The sequence below is a fragment of the Heliangelus exortis genome, chromosome 5, assembly GCF_036169615.1.
Source record: "Heliangelus exortis chromosome 5, bHelExo1.hap1, whole genome shotgun sequence".
Taxonomy (NCBI): Eukaryota; Metazoa; Chordata; class Aves; order Apodiformes; family Trochilidae; genus Heliangelus; species Heliangelus exortis.
The window spans coordinates 36,683,590-36,703,371 of NC_092426.1; the positions used below are offsets into that span (position 1 = coordinate 36,683,590).

A 19,782-nucleotide genomic window follows, 5' to 3' on the forward strand; every position below is an offset into this window, starting at 1 on the left:
AGAATATTCTACAGAAAAAAAAAAAAAAAAAAAAGTCTGCCAGAAATTCAAATACAGATGGAGGTTTTTTTTTAGCATTCTTGCACCTCAGTTCTTTTTTTGTGAGAAGCAGCTGTGATGCTACTGGTGCAATTGTAGCATGTGCACACCATCCACAGAACTGAAAACAAAGTAATAGTGAGAAGGGTGATGACGTTGACCAACTTTTATTATTTTGACAAGATATTACTGCCAGGAGCTCCTGAGCTGAGTAGTAAGAGATCACACGTCATGGTAACAATATGCAACAGGCTCGATAGGCACAGACTGAGTCAGGATCACAAGACCGGGGATAGGGAAGAGTATGTTTGTCTTACCCTGCAGATGTAGGGGTGTGTGTTTGTGGGCTTTTTTAAATCATTCTGTTCACTTTATATGGCATTTTATGTAGTATGCTACAGGAAAAGTGTACTATTTTTAAAACCTGAATGGGCCAATGCCTTGCACTTAAACTGCAGCAGTAAAAATGAACTGCAGCCATTTCCATGTGAAGTAGTCACTGTACCTGGTGTTATTGAAACATTTCCTTTCACTAAAATGGTGCTATTTTCCATGGTGCTAATGGTTCCTTTTCCTTTTGTAGAATTTCTAGGTCAAGGAGAACCAGACACATGTCTGACCTCTATTTCCTTTGGCAATTTACAGCTCAGGTGTCTACAAAGGGGATGTGACTTAGGAGGTTCCTGTTCTGCCATCTCCCAGCAGAGCATCCTCAGTCTCTCTTCTCCAAAGCAGTGGTCTCTGTTGGGGAAGCTGTTCCGAAAGCTAAGCACTGGGTGCTTTTTTTGTTTGGGTGATTTAGCTCCTGGGTCAGTGGTGGTGAATGTTGTGCCACTAAAAATTCAACCATGACCTGTTCAGGAAGGTGTAACAAGTATTTCCCCGTGGAGACTGAACTTCACTGGCTGAGTTGATTAAAGTAAATTTTAGGACCTATAAAAACAGCCTTTTACTTGCAAGAGATGTTTGGGGGTTCTCATTAGTTGGGGTTCTGCTTTCCTGAGGTCCATTTTTGGTCCATTTGTGTACGGAAGGGATCCCCACGTGCTGTTTTTTTGTGTTACCAAACAGCAGCCACACCGGACGCTCCCGATACCAACATCACCCTGGGAACGCACAATCAGTGACTTACAGCCCATCTGAAGACACTCCCGAGTTATGGCAGGGCCAGGAGGGTCCTCTCGGAGGCACGGTTCTGGTTCTGGTTTGGTGCTGGTTCTCTCCGTGCCGCCCCGCCTCTCCCATCAGAACCTCCAGGATCCGGGTGAGCGCTTATTTAGCGGGGGACGACGCTGGGCCTCGGCTGCCGTGTGCCTGGCGGATCAGCACCACAACACAGCCAAGAGCCGCGGGTGCCACCTCCGGGCCGCGGAGTCTGCGCGGCGCGGACGGGGCGGGGAGGGAAGGCGGAGCTTTTGGCGGAAGCGGCGGTGGGGTCTGCCGGGAAGGGCTGAGGGGGCTTCCCGGGGCGCTGCCGCTCAGCACCGAACCGAACCGGGTCGGATTGGGGAAGTCTCCATCTCCCGCTGCGCCGGGATCTCCGCGGTCGGCAGGTGGGCCCGGAGAAGCCACCGCCATGCACGACGCTTTCGAACACGTTCCGATCCTGGAGAAATTGCCGCTGCAGATCGACTGCCTGGCGGCCTGGGGTGAGCCGGGGGGTTCTGTCTCTTCTTTCCCCTTCCCCTCTTCTGGGCGTCGGGGATGCCCCCTCTGCCCCTCTTGGTGCCTGCAACGCCGTCGGGTCTGCTTGGTTCCCCCCAAGGCTGTGCCGCCGGTGGCCCACCCGGAGCGTTTCTTCGGGTTCTGGGTGGTTCCGTTGGGCTTCGGTGGCCGCCCCCAGTCCCGCCCGTCCGGCTGCTGGCACCGGGGGTCACCGCTTTTTAGCGTTCGCTCTGTTTTGACCAAAATTCTGTCCCGTGCAGGCAGGGGTGTGTTCAAGTCTGAGGTTCCGAATCTGTTGCCGTCTGTTAAAGGTGTAGGGATGCAGGTTACATTTTGGGGCGTGCTTGACGGCCAAGATTTGGGTCAGGTGATTGCACCTGGTGGTGATAGTGCTGGGATAAGGCTTTTCAAGCTGCTTGAGCAGTTTCCATCAGAGGTACTTCCATAGCAGAAAACTAGTAATTTAAAACCAAAACAAACAAACAAAAAAAAGCCTCCAGACATTATGGAATTGTGACCCCTTTAATCTGTGTCAAAAACAAAATTATCAGCTAAATAGTGATGCCACGTTTAAGCATGGGTTGTTTATGCTAGAGTTCTGTGGTAGAGGAGATGTGAAGATTGTTTATTCTTGAAGCTTTTATCTTTTGTATCTTTGAAGGCACTTATTTTGCTGAAGTAGAAAAAAGCCTAAACCCACAGGCATATGACAGTAGAGTTGTGTAACAAGGGGTATAATTGGGTCTCTACAACTTTTCTACCAAATCGTGGGAGAAACGTCTTGAAGGAAAAAAGATTTTACTGACATCTTCAGCAAGAAGGAAGAATGTCAGTCATATTTTATGACCCAGTAATGATTCTAGACCTTCTGTATGCTGTAAATGCTGTAAAAAGGAAGAGTTTGAAACTTTGCTGCAGACTTTGTATATTTAAAGGTTCTCTTTGATAAATTTTAAGTGACTGTTGGCTGTCCAAGTAATTAAAATTTTCCATTCTTCACTCATAGCTGTATCTCAGCAGAAGCTGCCACTCTCCTTCCAGGCATAGCTGACTGCTTCACAGTTCTTATAAAAACCCAGCTATTTTAAAACACTCTTGTATAAAAAATGCAATTACTTCCCTCTTAACCTTTGAATAAACAAGGGGGCTGTGATGTTTGGGGTTGTACTTTTTGCTTTACTGCTTGATCTGTGGCCATCCTAACCAGAGAACAAAAACTGGTTTTGAGCACTTCCACCACAGGGATGGTAGGAAGCATGTGTGTAGTCACCACAGAGGTGGTAGGAAGCATGTGTGTAGTCACCACAGAAAGTCCTCTGGCATTTGAAACAAGTTTCCAAGTGCTCTTATAAACGTAACTTGGCTGGGAAGGACAGTCCTTTTGGAAACTAATTAGACTCTTTTTTTTTTTTTTTTTTTTTTCCCCCTCCTCATCTTCATAGAGGAATGGCTTCTTGTTGGTACCAAACAAGGGCATCTTCTTCTTTACAGGATCAAGAAAGACATAGGTAAGTTGATGGCATTATTTTTATTTCTCACACTTTAAGAGGGTGGTAGCACAAATATGTTTAATGTCCGATTTTTTTTTTCTCACCTAGAGTTTAATGAATGTTTGTGGGGGATCTTTGGTGAAAGTGTACATAGCATTTACCAGATGTGCAAGGAAGATAGCAAGTAGTATCAGCCTTTTTTTCTGTTTTAAAGGATATTTTTGTCAGGTCTCCTTATGTTTGAATTTGCAGTAAGTTTAATTTTTGTGAGTGCAGTGCATGTTACATGTGCTGATAAGACAAGGCAGTGTTCTTGCTTGGGGCTTGTTGTTTTCCTTCTGTTAATCAAGGACTTCATAAGTGAAAGAGCAACTTTATTCTGTGAATTTCAAAGGATGGGGAAGAGGGGTCCCTCCTAACCAGTTTTGCCATGTATTTTCTTCTCCCTGCCTTTTTGACAATCATGTGTGTTCAGAGTCTATTGTGGAAAGGCCATAAAGACAAGTGTTCTATTTTCTATTTAGCTTAAAATGTTTTTCACTAAACAGATTTGTATTTCACATTGTCTGCTATTGTGTAATAACTGATGCTACTGAACACAGAAATGTGGGGTAGTGTGGGATGACAAAGGAGAAAACTGTTTCTATGTTCATTGGTTGTTTGAAAGATTTCTTCTTCTGAAATTTGTAGGCCATCTATTCCTCTCAGAATATGCTAATCTTGAGTTTTTAGTATCTTATCTCACATGGTAAATTTCTCCCCCTTTTTTGCATTCAATACCAGGAGAGGTTATGTCATCAGAAAGTGTCTGTAAGTCTTTATCCCTAAAACTCCTTTTAATCCCTTGTGATGTTTATTCCTTGTCTCCCATTCAGTGATGTGCTCCCTAGTGATTTAAATTCCTGATATGTGATTGGTGTGGATTAAGTCATTTTGGGTATCTTTGTATCTATTGGTTTCAAAATACTTATTATAATTCTTGTAATCTAAAATTTCAGCAAGGCAAAAATGTAGCTCAGCTACTGATGAGGTCTTGGATGGGTGCAAGAAGTGTAATTCAATTTTTCACCTGACTGTGCAGATGCATTTAGCTATTAAGATAAAGATAGCACAGATGTGTTAGAAGAGCCATAATTCTAGTGCTAAGTGGACAAGTTTGCTTGTTTTTTTTGTAATTTTTAATGATTTTTTGTAGTCTACTTAATATAAGATATATTCAGTCCTAATATACTAACTCACTTTCCCAAATGTTTTTGATAGGCTGCAATAGGTTTGAAGTGACACTGGAGAAATCCAACAAGAACTTCTCAAAGAAGATTCAGCAGGTAGGAAATGCCATTTTCTTGACATGGGGACAGTTGTTCAGTGTTTTCAGCCAAGAAACAAAATAGAAAATGTAATTCTGAAATCTCTGCTAAACATAACAAAAAATTTTCCCCCAAACTGTAGATTTTTTTCTAGAGGCAGCACAGCCTGGCGGTTTTACCCACTCTTCCTATAGCAGGAATAAGCTTAGTTTGGTTGCTAAAGCAGAAAGCAAAAAATTAAACTTACAGGTATATTTTTGGCTTTTTTGGAAATGCTGTAGTTTCCAGTAAATCTTCAGGTGCTCCAACTGGGAATATTTGTAAAAATGATGGTAATACACAACAGACTATAGTATATAATTTGACTCTTGGATAAAATGACATAGGAATGTAATTGCTCTTACTACGAATTTGGAACTAAAGTAACTGATTATCTACTGCCAATCTTTTTTTTTTTGGGGGGGGGGAGGGGAGGAGGAGAACTTTGGGGTACTTAGGAAGTTGTTAGCCTCAAAGATTAAGCAGCCTCTTCCAGCAGTACTCTGGATATACTGAAGAAGTACTTCTTTAATAGTACTTTAGTAGTACTTCAATAGTAACATACCACTTCCAGATTTTTTTTGCCAGCTTGGGTTGCTGGCTTATATAAACTCAGTGAAAGTGAAAGGAGTCACACAGAGATAGCTGCCTTGCTGTTTCATTATTTTGAGAGTACCTAGATTAATTTTCTTTGACTGTGTAATCAAGCCTTTTTCAGGGGTTTAATTTATGTCACTAATAGAATTCTTCCTTTCAGATTCATGTTGTTTCTCAGTTTAAAATTCTGGTCAGTCTACTGGGTAAGTGAAGAAAGTATTTTACTATTTAATTACCTCTTCTTGATGCAGTTATTTAGCTGAATTTGTCATCTTTACCACCCACCTGCATAAAACTGTCCAGCTGAAAAGTCATTGTGTAGTATTTAAAGTTTTTCACTTGGCAGAGGGAGCATTAGGCAGCACAGACTGAGAAGCTCCTTTGCTTGTCATAAGCCAGCCTGGAAAGCAAAGCATTAATGCTGAGTTTTGCAATTAAGAATGAAACAATAAAAAAACAAACAATAAAACAATAAGAATGTGTGTGTGTGTGTATTTATATAGTTTGTCTGTGCTGCTGTGTGTATACACACACCCATATGCACCATACAACAGGGGCTGAAACTTCTGCCCAGACTTACTTAAAGTATGAAACTCACTCTTGGTGTGTTCCTCCAAGTTCAGTTTATATGCAGCTGGTGATGCTTTACTATCTTGTGGAAGATCTAAGTTTCCTTGTCTCTGGCTGTGTTTGTTTAACTTTATGATCTTCCTCTGTCTTTTTTTTTTTTTTTGGCTTGTGTTGCTACTCCCTTCTTTATCATCTCCAAGTCCTGGCTCTCCCGACTCCAGCACGTGCAGATTTCTGCTGCCTGCGTCCCTGTGCGTACCAAACCTTGGCTGCAGCACTCTCCATTTGCAGCTCTTCACTTTCATAGAATCATAGAATCATAGAATTAGCTGGGTTGGAAGGGACCTCAGAGATCATCAAGTCCAACCCTTGACCCACCGGTGTGGTTGCTAGACCATGGCACTGAGTGCCACATCCAGGCTCTTTTTAAATATCTCTAGGGATGGAGAATCCACCACCTCACCAGGCAGTCCATTCCAATGTCTGATCACCCTCTCCGTAAAAAAATTCTTTCTGATATCCAGCCTAAATCTCCCCTGGCACAACTTAAGACTGTGTCCTCTTGTCTTTTTGAAAGTCGTCTGGGAAAAGAGACCAACCCCCCCCTGGCTCCAACCTCCTTTCAGGGAGTTGTAGAGAGTGATGAGGTCTCCCCTGAGCCTCCTCTTCTTCAGGCTGAACAGCCCCATCTCTCTCAGCCTCTCTTCATAGGGCCTGTGCTCGAGTCCCTTCACCAGCCTGGTTGCCCTCCTTTGGACCTGCTCCAGGACCTCGATATCCTTCCTGAACTGAGGGGCCTAGAACTGGACACAGGACTCAAGCTGTGGCCTCCCCAGGGCTGAGCACAGGGGCAGAATCCCTTCCCTGGACCTGCTGGCCACGCTGTTCCTGAGCCAGCCCAGGATGCCATTGGCCTTCTTGGCCACCTGGGCACACTGCTGGCTCCTGTTCAGCTTCCTGGCAATCCAGACTCCCAGGTCCCTTTCTGCCTGGCTGCTCTCCAACCACTCTGTGCCCAGCCTGTAGCGCTGCATGGGGTCTTTGCAGGAGCCAGTTCAAAATGGTCTTTTGAATTGTACAATTTTCCATCGTGAACTTGCTCTGAACTCTGTCCCCCTCTCCCACTTCCTCTGCTTGGTTCGCACCTCGTCTCAGTTCCTTCGTGGAATTTTATCAGCACTGGTGTTGGTCTTCTCTTCTGCATTTGTTGTCTTGTATTTGCCTTACCACTTATTTTTCAGCTTTGGGGAAAACATTCCTTCTTCCTTTCTTGCAGCTCTGAGTCTGACAAGTTTTTTTTGTAAGTGTGTAAACATAAAATATAGGTTGTTTGAACTAGCGACGATTTCTACATGTATTAAATATTGAATAGTAATTGGAATTTTGTTTAAAACAGAAAATAACATTTATGTCCATGACCTGCTGACATTTCAACAAATCACCACGGTTTCCAAGGCAAAAGGTGCATCTCTCTTCACTTGTGATCTTCAGGTAAGAGGGGGAATGCAGTGTCACAGATCCCCTTATTGCTTGCAATATAAGGGTAACTTTTTAATGTTGCTGTATGGGTTAGGTTTGTTAATTCAGTGATACAATCAAGTTGCTTGGGTACTAGTGCTTCTGAAAATTGGGACCTACTGGATGCTGAAGCTTTGCTTAAGGCAACAATTTTTAATGTGGTCACCTTATTTTTCTTTCTGGGCTTCATAAAATATCTTCCTGTGCCTGATGTGATTGTAGCATTTAACCTTCTGACACAAAACTTGAAGGAATTTTTATCCTGTTGTAACTTTGTCTTCTTTTTTGAAAGGTCATCTTTGATAGAGAAGTCATTCCTTTCCTTAAACTGCCAGTGTGCCAGCTTTAGTGATTTCCTTTGCCAAGCATCTCCATCACTGCTTTTGTTACATTTTTATTTCTATTAAACTCTGTTTGCCCAGTAAGTCCCAGGACAGTTATGTTGGATTCAGGTTGTACAATGATTCTGTAAGGTATAGCAGTCCTCTGTTGACAATACCATGTTTTTTTAAGTAGTTTATTTTTATTCAAGTGACTTTCTCAGCCTACCCATGTAATTCAGGAGCCTTATTCATAACCAGAAAAAGTGGTTAAGTGCTCCTCATCAAGACTTTCATCTCTTCCCCATGAGATCATAGCATTAATTATTTTCTAATAAACACTTTGGGTTTTCTGGGTGCTTAAAACTAGAGATGTCTTTCAAAGCACTTTTAAATCTGATCATTCCATAAACACCATACAGGTGCTTACCTTTGCTAGTGTTTCTTGTCAGGAAAGTTTTCCAATAGTCCAGAATATTAAACAGCTATTAATGTTTTTATCTGTGAATGTAACACATTCTTTACATTGTTCTGTTTCCTCCCCCCTTCTGTACCGCAAGGAGTTCAAGCTGTTAATCATAGTTTGCAGGGCTGGGCTGATAGCTCTCTGCTTAACTTCTGTTTGTGTGTGTGTGTATGTGCTCTTTTTTTTTTTTTTTTTTTTGTATTTCCTTGGTGTTACAGTCCCTGCCAAAGTTCATTTTTAGGTCTCCTGCTCCACTTCTCTCTGTTATTGCTTGTTTAAGGAATGCCCTTCTGGCATGGATGAAGAAAGCTGGTTTTCAGCTGGCAGCCTTGCCTCAGGCTGAGGATTCTTTTGGCCTTGTATTATGTGACTTACTTCTCAGTTTATGACTGCTTTTGAGTTTGGTTTGTCTGTTTTCACAGCAGTCAGGCTCAGGGGAAGAGGTGCTGAGGATGTGTGTGGCCGTGCGGAAGAAGCTACAACTTTATTTTTGGAAGGATAGAGAATTCCATGAATTACAGGTGAGTTGTGCTGGTTCTGTAGTCTTGGATGCATCAAGAAGGAATTGAGCTTCTCCTTCCTGCTTGCTGTGTGGTCCTGATTGCTCAGAGGCACTGCTGACTTTCAGAGCATTGAATTTGGTTCTGCAGAGATTTAATGACCAGCAATTAAATATGAAAATACATGGTTGAAATCACAGTTAATGACATTAATACACTTTCATATCACTATATTGTAACATTCTGGTTGCAGCACACTTGTAGGTCAGTGAAATAAATGTATTAGTGTGCAGCCTCTATTAATGTATTCCTAACAATAACACTGGGTCCATTTCTACCCAAAGTTTCCCAGATATGTCATTAAGTCAGAGCTTTAGTTAATTACAACAAATCATAGAGAGCTGTTATTGTGAATACCACAAAATAGTGAATGGAAATGTGTAGAGAATTCTGCAGCTATGCTGCTCTTCTGGGAAGCTACCTGGTAACTCAGAGCACTCCTCTTTTCTTTGCCTGAATTTAGTTTTTTAGTTGAATTCTGCCCTTCCTTGACCAACATAAGTTGGAAATGTGTGGTGGGGAATATGGTGTCAGCAACAGTGCTGCCTGTTACAGTCTGTGTTGACAGATTTGACTTTTGCTTTTCTCTTGTAAGAGCCATTTTAACCTGTTTTCCATCTTTCTCAGGGGGACTTCAGTGTACCTGATGTTCCCAAGTCGATGGCCTGGTGTGAAAATTCCATCTGTGTAGGCTTCAAGAGGGACTATTACCTGATAAGGGTAAGACTGGGGTTTGGGATACAGTGTTTAAGGTGATTTGGACAGCAGTAGACATTATGGAGGCTGCTCCTGTGCCCAAGGATTTAGCTAACAGATTTTTGTGAAACACAGCATCTGATACTCTTTTTGGATGTGATTTTGGAAAGGACAGTCAAAGTTTTGCCTGGAAGAAATCTTCCTTTTAATGGTGTTGAAACCAATGTTGGAAGTTCTTGCAGAAAAAAGGCATTGTAAAAGACATATTTTGTTCTGGCAGCAGTCTGTGGAAGCTCAGTTTGCATTTTATTTCATGTATTAAGAACAGAGATAGGTCTAAAGGGAAGAAAGACTGAGAATATCTCCTCATCTGGCAGATAGTGAAACCTAACCATTTAAATTTTTTTTTTTTTCTCTTGCTCAAGTGTAGTCATTCCAGATTGAAAATCTCTAAACTTACTGTTAAATTAATGTTAAAATTTCCACTTAGACCTCGAGAGCTATATTAGATTCTCTTTTCTGCTTTTACAATAGGCTTCTGCTGATATTTTGGGACAAAGAGATGAAGATGAGGTGCACCACACAGACAAACATGTACATACTCATCTGTGCTCAACAGGAAAACTGCACAGTGGTTTTACAGTCACTTCACACTGACACTGCTCACAAAAGTGATATTTTTTTGCAGACTTCTAAATGTTAATTCCTGCCAGTCCAGTGAAATGAGTAGTTGTGCTCAACCAACCAGAGTGGAGACTTGCTGTCTACTTTTGGTTGGCTCTGGTGCTTGGCAGACCTATCCTTGAATGGCTTCTTTTCACTAAATAGGCAGAAAAAAAATACATGTTTTTATGGTACTGTGTTAAATGAACAGCTAGCCAGGAGACAGCAAGGGAAGCAGCAGGGGCATGTAGCTGGACTTGAAGGAGGAGGATTCCCTGTTTTGGTGACAGTGAGTTGTTAGGTCAGCTGGTGAAACAGCTCATTGGATTTTTGTTAATTTATTTTTATTTTTTGATGGTGGATTCAGGTACATGAGCAGCAAGTGACCACAGGAATGAGTGGCAGGGGAAAAAAATGCTGAGCAGGTTGCTAGGCTTCTAGTTTGTTTTTTATGTGGTAGTGTTCTCTTACACCAGAATAAAACCATGTGAAAATCTTCTCTTAAATGAAATCCCCTGGTTCTACCAAGAAGTGTTAGAATGCTTTAAGTGATGTTGTTACTATATTGTGCATTTTATAAGCCTGTATGACATATAGGCTCAGCTGCCATTACAGTAACAGGAACACAATTGTAAACACAAAAGTATTAATTTCCAAACCATATAAGCAAGATAAATTCTGAAATGCAGAAATTTTTATTGCTGCTCTTTAATGATGCACTCATCCTGTTAGTGAGTGTCTGGGTTGTAAATCTCAGTAGGGGGCTTTTGGCTTTGGTCTTATGCAGCTTTGAAATAAAGGTTATTTTGAGTAACAGGAGTTTTGTTTTCTTTATTATCCTAGGTGGATGGAAAAGGATCTATCAAAGAACTGTTTCCCACAGGGAAGCAGCTGGAACCATTGGTAACTCCTGTAGCAGATGGAAAAGTTGCAGTTGGCCAAGATGACCTAACAGTTGTGCTCAATGAAGAAGGGGTCTGTACTCAGAAATGTGCCTTGAATTGGACAGATATTCCTATAGCCATGGGTAAGAATTGGCAGTAATTAAAAAAAAAAATTCCATCTTTACTCCTTTGTATATGCCAAATTGTTGCCCCTGGAATTTAGAAACTAGCTGGATTTGGAGTGTGGAAAGCTGAGTGGAGTTTTAAAGCTGAACAGGAGCCAGCAGTGTGCCCAGGTGGCCAAGAAGGCCAATGGCATCCTGGGCTGGCTCAGGAACAGCGTGGCCAGCAGGTCCAGGGAAGGGATTCTGCCCCTGTGCTCAGCCCTGGGGAGGCCACAGCTTGAGTCCTGTGTCCAGTTCTGGGCCCCTCAGCTCAGGAAGGAGATTGAGGTGCTGGAGCAGGTCCAGAGAAGAGCAAGGAGGCTGGGAAGGGATCCAGCACAAGTCCTGTGAGGAAGGGCTGAGGGAGCCCTTGGGGGTGTTGAGGCTGGAGAAGAGGAGGCTCAGGGGAGACCTCATCACTTTCTCCAACTCCCTGAAAGGAGGTTGGAGCCGGGGGGGGTTGGGCTCTTTTCCCAGGCAACTCTCAGCAAGACAAGAGGGCACAAGAGGTCTCAAGTTGTGCCAGGGGAGGTTTAGGTTGGACATCAGAAAGAATTTCTTTAGGGAGAGGGTGATCAGCCATTGGAATGGGCTGCCCAGGGAAGGGGTGGATTCTCCATCCCTGGAGATATTTCAAAAGAGCCTGGATGTGGCACTCAGTGCCATGGGCTGGGAACTGCAGCGGGAGTGGATCAAGGGTTGGACTTGATGATCTCTGAGGTCCCTTCCAACCCAGCCTATTCTATGATTCTGTGATTCTATGACAGTTTCTAGAGTAAGTCAAGTTGTACTCAAAGTGTGGATGGTTTTGTGTTTGTTGTTTGTTGCTCTTTGCTTGTAGTCTGCATGCCTATCTCCTCCTCAGAAAATATTTGCATATCTTTTAATAAAGGCACAAGATTTGAAGTGGAAGGTTATGTATGCATTGTAGTTCTGAGGTTCTCTGGATGCCAATGTCACAGAAATTCCTGGTGTTGAAGGAGCCTGGTAGTAGTTGATTCACAAATTGCTGTCAGTGTTGGGCATGGAATTTTTTTTTCATAAGCAAAAAAAGAAGGGGCACGTTTGAAGGGGGGAAAAAAATAACCTGAATAGAAGACTTTAAGGTGTGGCTTTTTTCAAGGATCAGAAGCAATGTGTGTTTTCACTTGTCTCACTCCTAGAACATCAACCTCCCTACATCATTGCTGTGCTGCCAAGGTACGTGGAGATCCGCACGTTCGAACCCCGGCTCCTGGTGCAGAGCATTGAGCTGCAGAGACCACGCTTTATCACCTCTGGAGGGTATTGACTTCAACTGATTCTTACTTTTCCTGGGCTGCTTGGGTGTCATGTATCACCATCTGTGAAAAATTCTACCTCCCTTGGCTTAAGAAGTAGCTTTGAAGCAGTGTCAGGGTTTAACACTGGCCTGGCAATTAAACCGAGTGACAGATGCTCCCTATTAATCTCTCTCTCCTCCCTGATAAAGAAAGGAGAGAGAATAAGGGAAAGAGGCTTATGGGTTGGAAACTAAACTACACAACTTTAATGAAACAGTAATGATAAATAGGAAAAATTACTAAATATATACAAATATACAGGAAAATTGATACCATGTTCCTCCCCTCCTTTCCCCCCAATAACTCTCACGTCACCACTGAGGCTGCAGGGCAGCCCTGGGAAAGTCCAGGCTGGAATCCTGGAGTCAGCAGCAGTCGGGAGCTGGAGGCAGGAACAGACAGATATGGGCTGGGATGGATCAGAACCACAGGCAGAGGAATGGATGGAATCCTCCCAGGATGCTGAAGGAAACAGGGAATGGGTGAAGAAAGGGAAGCAGGAAAGGCAGGAAGGGCAGGAAGCTGGAAAGCTGTAAACTGGAAGCTGGCTTGGCCCTCGTGATCCCTCAAATTTATCCTGAGTATGAGGTGTATGGGATGGAATTCTCTGTTTGGTCAATTCTGGCATCTATCTTGTCTGTTCCTCCCCAAAGGAGGCTGCAGGTGGGACCTCTTTATTCCTTCTGGAGGGTAAAATGTTCCTCAGAGCTGAGCAGTGCCCTTGGCTCTGCACACCAGTCTCTAGCAGTAACTATAAACATGGAGTGGGATCAGTCCTAGGAGCAGACACTGCCTGAGAAACTTGCTGTTAATTTCAGCAAGTGCAGCTACTCACAAGAGACTGAGCTGAAAGCAAAAGTACAAGACAGAAAATCACCTTTATCCTGGCCCAAACCAGGACAAGCAGTTAACTGTATTTTATCAGTGTATGGGTTGAGGCCATATTGTGAGGTGTGAACAGAGCTGAGTGTCCTTGGGATTTTCTGAACACTGGAGATGCATTCTTCTCCTTTCTGCTTTGCAATATTGTATCTGATTGATTGTGTAATTTCCTTTTTCTCAGTGCCAGAGCTTAGTAACTGAACTTTTTGTCTTGTTTACAGCACAAATATTATATATGTGGCAAGTAATCACTTTGTCTGGCGGCTCATTCCGGTGTCCATAGCCACACAGATCCAGCAGCTTCTGCAGGACAAGCAGTTTGAGTTGGCTTTGCAGTTGGCAGTAAGTACTCAAAAACCTTTGGGTTTGCAGTGGATGCATTAGTGTGGCAGTACAGAGAAGGATGTTTTGTCTTCTGTTTGACTGGAGCTAGGCTGGAGAACTTAACCTCCCTGCTATCCACTTGGCACAAACTGTTAAACTCTGTAGCTTCTTAGTCTTGTGCTGCCATCTTTTTATTATGGCTTAGATTTTGAGGTACCCTCCTGTATGTGAAAGATTTTCTTTCTCAGCTGTTTAATTGGTCAGTTTCTTCAGGCTGCTTGTAAAAAGTTCTTGAAGTTGTGCCTGTGACCAGGATTTTTAGTATTGGCCCCCCACCTTATTCCAAAAACATAAAAATTTCTTAGAGATGCTGAAGCAGTGTGATTAATTATAGTGCTCTACCTGTTTAAGAATTTTTATATTTTCCAGAAACTTCCCTGGAACTATACTAAAATGAATTAACTGCATTTTGGGTTGCTAACTTGAAAAAAATTTGAAAAGGTAAATGAGTGAAGAGTGATAGAGTGAGTGTATAGATAACCAGAGGCAGCTTTCAGACCTTCCAGGTTATCTCAGTGATGCAGTAAGCACCTAAGAATTACTATGAGAAATGTTCACTTAGAAGATTTAACTTTTTCTTCCTCTTTCTGAAGCATAATTCTGCTATGTCTCTAGAGTATTTCCTTCTCATCTATAAGGCCCAAGGGTTTTTAATGTTTGTTATTTTGTATGTGTGTAGGAAATGAAGGATGATTCAGATAGTGAGAAGAGACAACAAATTCACCACATAAAGAACCTCTTTGCCTTCAACCTCTTCTGCCAAAAACGCTTTGATGAATCCATGCAAGTTTTTGCTAAGCTTGGTACAGGTAAATGTTTGCCTTCACATTGAGATACCCAGGTTAGGAGGAATGAAAGGGAGCTCACAGACTGTTGTGTGGGTTTTAGTTTTTTCTGCTTTGTTTTTATTTTCAAACAGCGGTGTCTTGTGCAGACCACTCCTCTGTGAATAGCAAATAGCATAAGTTACTATTTGGCTTTTTCATGAAACTGATTATAGTACTTAATTAACTTTAGACAGAGAGTTAAGTTAAACAATGAATTTGCCCTTTGTGCAGGATATATTTGCATGGTAGGCTATTTTGTATGTTATATGCTATTGTACAGCATGTGTAGCATCTACAGAGCCCCTTGAAATGGGGTGTTTCAGAAGCAGCCAAAAGCCTCCTCGTAGCTTGGAGTGAAACATGAGGGACAGCTGTAGATTTGCTAAATCCTTGAACTGGGACCAAGCTGAGGACCCTTAACACTGTTCCCTGTTTAATGGGCCTGCTTAAGTCAGAAAACTTTTATGTGATTTGGGAAGTCAAAATTGTCTCTGTTGCTGATCTTCTGGTTTGTACCAGGAGTATTTGAGGAGCACTGAGAGATTGGACTGTACAAAAGAATAGTGCTTAAGACTGAGATTGTTTTATTGATGACAGCACATCCCTCATGCATCTAAGCCTAGAACTTGTTTTGATGACACTTAATATCATGTTTACTTTGAAAAACTACAGAAAAGGACTGAGAACTTGAAATACTTTGAGTAATTTTGAATTTTCTTCAACTCCATGAAAATGGGGTAGTTACAGATGTAACTATTTAGTTCTTCAGTATTTGGTATAGTTACTAGTTAGTAACTTCAGTAGTTACAGATGCAGTTATTTAGTTCTTGCTTCAAAAAAACAACCATACATCTTCTCTTAAAACATTGCTTGTTCCTAGAAATCCCATCCTACTGTCAGAGTTGCTAATGCTGGGATTATAGTAAAAAGATCAGTAAGAGAATTATAGTGCTTGTCCTCTAGGTGTGCCCAGGGCTCAGGTTGGACCTTACTGTGATTAGATTTTGAAACAGTCTTTCTCCTGCTTCTTTTGCCTTGTTTTAGCATCTTTTCTGTCACAAGCAAACTGTGTTATCTGGAACCTTGTGGGCATACAAGATGACTTCAAACAGCTCTGTTGGAAAGCCAAGCTTGCTCAAGGGTTCCATCCATTGAAGGGTCTCCAGAAATAATGTTATGAATGGTTACTAATACCAGTTATTTTTTTGCTTAGATCCCACTCATGTGATGGGTCTGTATCCTGACCTCCTGCCCACAGATTACAGGAAACAGCTGCAGTATCCCAACCCCCTGCCAGGGCTCTCTGGGGCAGAGCTGGAGAAGGCACACTTAGCTCTGATAGACTACCTAACTCAAGTGAGTGCACGTCTCTCTGGGTTTAGAACAGGCTTATTCAGTTTTAGTTTATTTTGGTGCTTAACTTGGGTGTACTGCTTCCTTGCACATCAGCTCCAGCTCTGTCAGGCTGACCTCCATGGGCTGTCTTTGTGGTTGGAAACTCTGGCAGTAGCTTTTGAGAAAGCAGGGTCACTGGAAGGTGTGAGGTGACTCACAGTTATGTGGAAGACATCACATGAGACTTTGGGGAGGACTGAACAAAATTTACTTACTCACCAGATGTGAACAAGTGCAGCCTTTTATTTATTACTAGGAGCCTTCTAAAGATGACTTGGAAAGTTTACTTACTCACCAGATGTGAACAAGAGCAGTCTTTTATTTTTTACTAGGAGCCTTCTAAAGATGATTTTGAGCTCTTGGATCTTTTGGTTTTGGTGGCTATTGTGGGGGGCACCCAATTCAGGAGACAGATCCTAAGCATTCATTAAAAGGTAGAACAGGAGGTGGGAGGTACTGTACCTTCCTGCCCTCTTGATTTTGTCATAACTGGTGTGTAAATTGTTCTGTTGCCATCCTTACTAGACTAAAAGGAAGCTTGTGTGTTCAGGGAGGATGCTTTTTTGGGCCTAGTGTTTCAAAACCAAAATAGTTTTCCAAGTGTTCTAAATGTCTCCTGAATTCTCTAAAATGTCTGTATTTAGGTCAACACGGTTTCTTTCTGTTTTCCCAAGACTCTGAACATCTTGCAAAACTATAAATTGGCAAAATAAATGTATATACCTGAAGGTAGTTGGAAAGGTGATGTGCTGAATAGTTAGAAGCAATAAAAATTCTTTATTAAGCAGTTGAAAAAAAGAAGTTAATAAATGCTTTAATCTCTTTAATCTTTTTTTTTTTTTTTTTTTGGTGGGTTATATTTGCTGAATGGGGATGGAGAGTTCCATGGCCTTTTCCTGTTAAAATTTCATTTGATGTCCTGCAGAAAAGAAGTCAGCTGGTGAAGAAGCTAAATGATTCTGACCATCAGTCCAGCACCTCCCCTCTTATGGAGGGAACACCTACAATCAAATCCAAAAAGAAGCTGCTACAAATCATTGATACTACCCTGTTAAAGTGCTACCTTCATGTGAGTTTCTGCTTGGTCTAGAGGCACTTTGGTGTTATTTAGTTTTCCCACTGGTCAGGAAGTAGCTTGGGTGGAGTAAAGTCAATGTGTCTGTTTCTGGTTGCTCCCTCTATGAAGAGAATGTGGCCATGTCTCTGTATTTTGAAGTTCCAATGAAAGCTTCTTGTATTGCCTTGTACTGTGAAGTACAGGAGAACACAATTTTTGCTGTCAACAGTGTTTTGAAAGCTGCCCTCTGTTATTGAAGAGGAGTAGCTCTGCTAGATTTTCTTTCTGTCTCAACAAATTATGGAAATGAAGGTGGGCTTTGCTTTAAGCTGTCATTTCTTATGCTTTTTTTTTTTTTTTTTTTTTCTTTCCCCCCCCCCCCCAACTCATGGTTTGTACTAAGCTTTTGGAGGTGCCCATTAGAAGTTTGTGTAAGTGCTCTCTTTTTTGCTTGCAGACAAATGTAGCACTGGTGGCACCACTGCTACGTCTGGAGAACAATCACTGCCACATTGAGGAGAGTGAGCATGTACTGAAGAAGGCACACAAATACAGTGAGCTCATTATACTCTATGAGAAGAAAGGTCTGCATGAGAAAGGTAAGTATGAGGCTGGGGTGATGAGAAGGGGTACAAGCATGTTATTCCCTGTTTTAACTTCAGAGAGCAAGAAGTGTTCTGAGGAGACTGGTTTTGAGTCCGTATTGTGATTAAATTGGTTTTTGTTCCTATTACCTATTTGACCAGTGTATTTAAAACAAAAATTTATCATGTCTCTGGTAGCAGAACAGGAAAAATGCACTTTTTTATGGCTCAAATTTGAATGATAATTGTGATTATAAAATAATGAACCTTCTTGTTTTTCTGCAAGCATTACAGGTACTGGTGGATCAGTCAAAGAAAGCCAACTCACCCTTGAAGGGTCATGAGAGGACAGTACAATATCTGCAGCATTTGGGTGAGTGAAAGGAGAGCATCAGTTTAAGATGTTGCTTTTGTTGAGCTTGGTGGTTGTTCTATTGTTCAGCAACTTCCTATAGACTATCAAGCTAAAGGGCATCCTTCTCATCTCTGATTTCTAGCATAATGCAAATTTCAAGGATTAGCTCAAGAGCACCTTGCTGAAACTTGGGTATCTTATTGGAAGACTTTGCTATTTCTGATAAAAAATTTTCATTGGTACAAAGTGTGCAATAGTACTTTGCAATTTCTTCCAGTGCTGATTTACCATTACTGACCAAAGGAAAATCTAATTTCTAGGTTAGGCTTCCCAGCTTGAAGTCAAACCTCCGTTTGCTGGGGCTTGTAGTAGTATCTTCCCTGAGATGAAGAATCCTATATGAAGTTTTTGTTTTATTTGTTTAGGTAGATCTAGATAATGACCTTCACTATTCATTGTGAACTCCCAAGTCCTTTTTTTGTTTTGCTACTTTTGAGAATAGTTGCCTCCGATCCAATAATATTATTTATTTTTCAATGCACAACTCTTTTATCTATCACACTAATGGTTGGGGAGTGAGTAGTTGATGAGGGAGATAATTTTGTTCTTCTCCTAGTCTTGTTGGCAAGGTTTGATATTTTTCTATAATTACTTCCTTTGAGAAGAAGCTGCTGTTTATTCAATGATGATATTTACAGTGACATTGAGACCTTTTCTGTTTATGCCAGATCTCTCTCTTATACTTTCTAACTCACTTGGTAATGTCACTCATCTTAGAGAAGTGTAGATATGTTATATTCAGCATACAAAAAACTTCTAATTTTGTTTAAAAAACTATTGTAATCCTGGTAAATTTATTTAAATTGTCAGCTATTCATTTGTTTTACCTGAGATTGATGATATTGAGGACTATCCAAGTTATAAGTTTAGCAGCTTGCTAAATTTCTTTTAGACTTCTGGAGCTTCTGTGTTTCAGGACCTCCTGAAAATCAGTTTTCTCATATGCTTTTTGCTCAGCCCTTTAAAAATGACAGAAGATATTTGGGTCTGTTCCCTTCAGAGTAATGAAATACAGTGGAAACAAAATAGAAAGTTAACTATTGCTAGTAAATGGAACAATTTACACTGGTCTCAGTTGCAGATTCCTCCCCTAAGTAAGCAGCAGAAATGTAATACACTGGGTTTATCTGAACTGCACATTCTGCCTGGATTAACTGATAAATGTAATTTCTGGGATTCCCTTAAATAAGATGGTTTTTCAGACTATGGGATTTCTACACGTTTTTTTCTTCTGCCCTCCCTTTGGTAAGGCTTCTTGTAGTTGTAAAATTCTAATAAAATTAATTTATTTTTAAAATGATTTTTAAAATTTTAAGTGAAATGTAGTTTTGGTTTGCTTTCACCTACGTTCTGAATGAAGTAAAAACTCTTCTGTTGTCATCTCTTTTGTGTATGTTTCTTGGCATTTATGAATTGTTCTTACAAAGTTTTTAGGTAATTACAGAAAATTTTCTCCAGAATTGTAGATATTGTCTTTTAAGTCATGGAGTAGATATTACTGATCTGATTTTGATACTTGCCATGTGTTCACACTTACTGTTCATTACATCAAAGCAAATATTAATTGTTAATTCTGTGATTGGCTGTGTCCATCAGAACCATACTTTTATCTGTGTAGGCATAGGAGAGTTATACATTGGATTGGTTCTGTATTACATAATTATTTATCTGTTAAAATAATTTTATGCAGCACATCTTCCTATCATAGCTCATATTTAAATTGTAAGGAATGGGGTTTTCTCTTCTGTCTCTTATTCCATGTGAGAACTTCCTCCCATGACTTCTTCTTTCCTTTATTTAAATTTTTAAGCTAGGAAACTCAGTACCATACAATGTTCTGTTAATTCAGAAAGCTGATTGAAGTTCAGTGAAATTCAGACACTTGATCTTGGTGCCATTTGCCAAGTTACTGTTTAGTTTCTGAAAGTTTGAAATTGG

At 41.2% G+C, this 19,782-nt stretch overlaps 1 protein-coding gene across 4 annotated transcripts in view; it reads left to right on the plus strand.

Moving 5' to 3' along the window:
* Positions 1-1,457: 1,457 nt before the first annotated feature.
* Positions 1,458-19,782, plus strand: part of VPS39 (VPS39 subunit of HOPS complex) — a 28,015-nt gene continuing 9,690 nt past the window's right edge. The window contains exons 1-16 of one of the 4 annotated variants that reach the window (XM_071744650.1): positions 1,458-1,688; positions 3,147-3,212; positions 3,978-4,004; positions 4,455-4,519; positions 5,298-5,340; positions 7,104-7,198; positions 8,434-8,532; positions 9,199-9,291; positions 10,774-10,957; positions 12,142-12,262; positions 13,404-13,524; positions 14,246-14,375; positions 15,607-15,749; positions 16,714-16,857; positions 17,303-17,444; positions 17,716-17,802. In XM_071744650.1, the coding sequence (XP_071600751.1) occupies positions 1,616-1,688; positions 3,147-3,212; positions 3,978-4,004; positions 4,455-4,519; positions 5,298-5,340; positions 7,104-7,198; positions 8,434-8,532; positions 9,199-9,291; positions 10,774-10,957; positions 12,142-12,262; positions 13,404-13,524; positions 14,246-14,375; positions 15,607-15,749; positions 16,714-16,857; positions 17,303-17,444; positions 17,716-17,802 (1,633 nt within the window). In that variant the 5' untranslated portion in view covers positions 1,458-1,615. The remainder of the gene's footprint in view (positions 1,689-3,146; positions 3,213-3,977; positions 4,005-4,454; positions 4,520-5,297; positions 5,341-7,103; positions 7,199-8,433; positions 8,533-9,198; positions 9,292-10,773; positions 10,958-12,141; positions 12,263-13,403; positions 13,525-14,245; positions 14,376-15,606; positions 15,750-16,713; positions 16,858-17,302; positions 17,445-17,715; positions 17,803-19,782) is intronic. The other 3 variants (XM_071744652.1, XM_071744653.1, XM_071744654.1) reach the window with 3 other exon arrangements.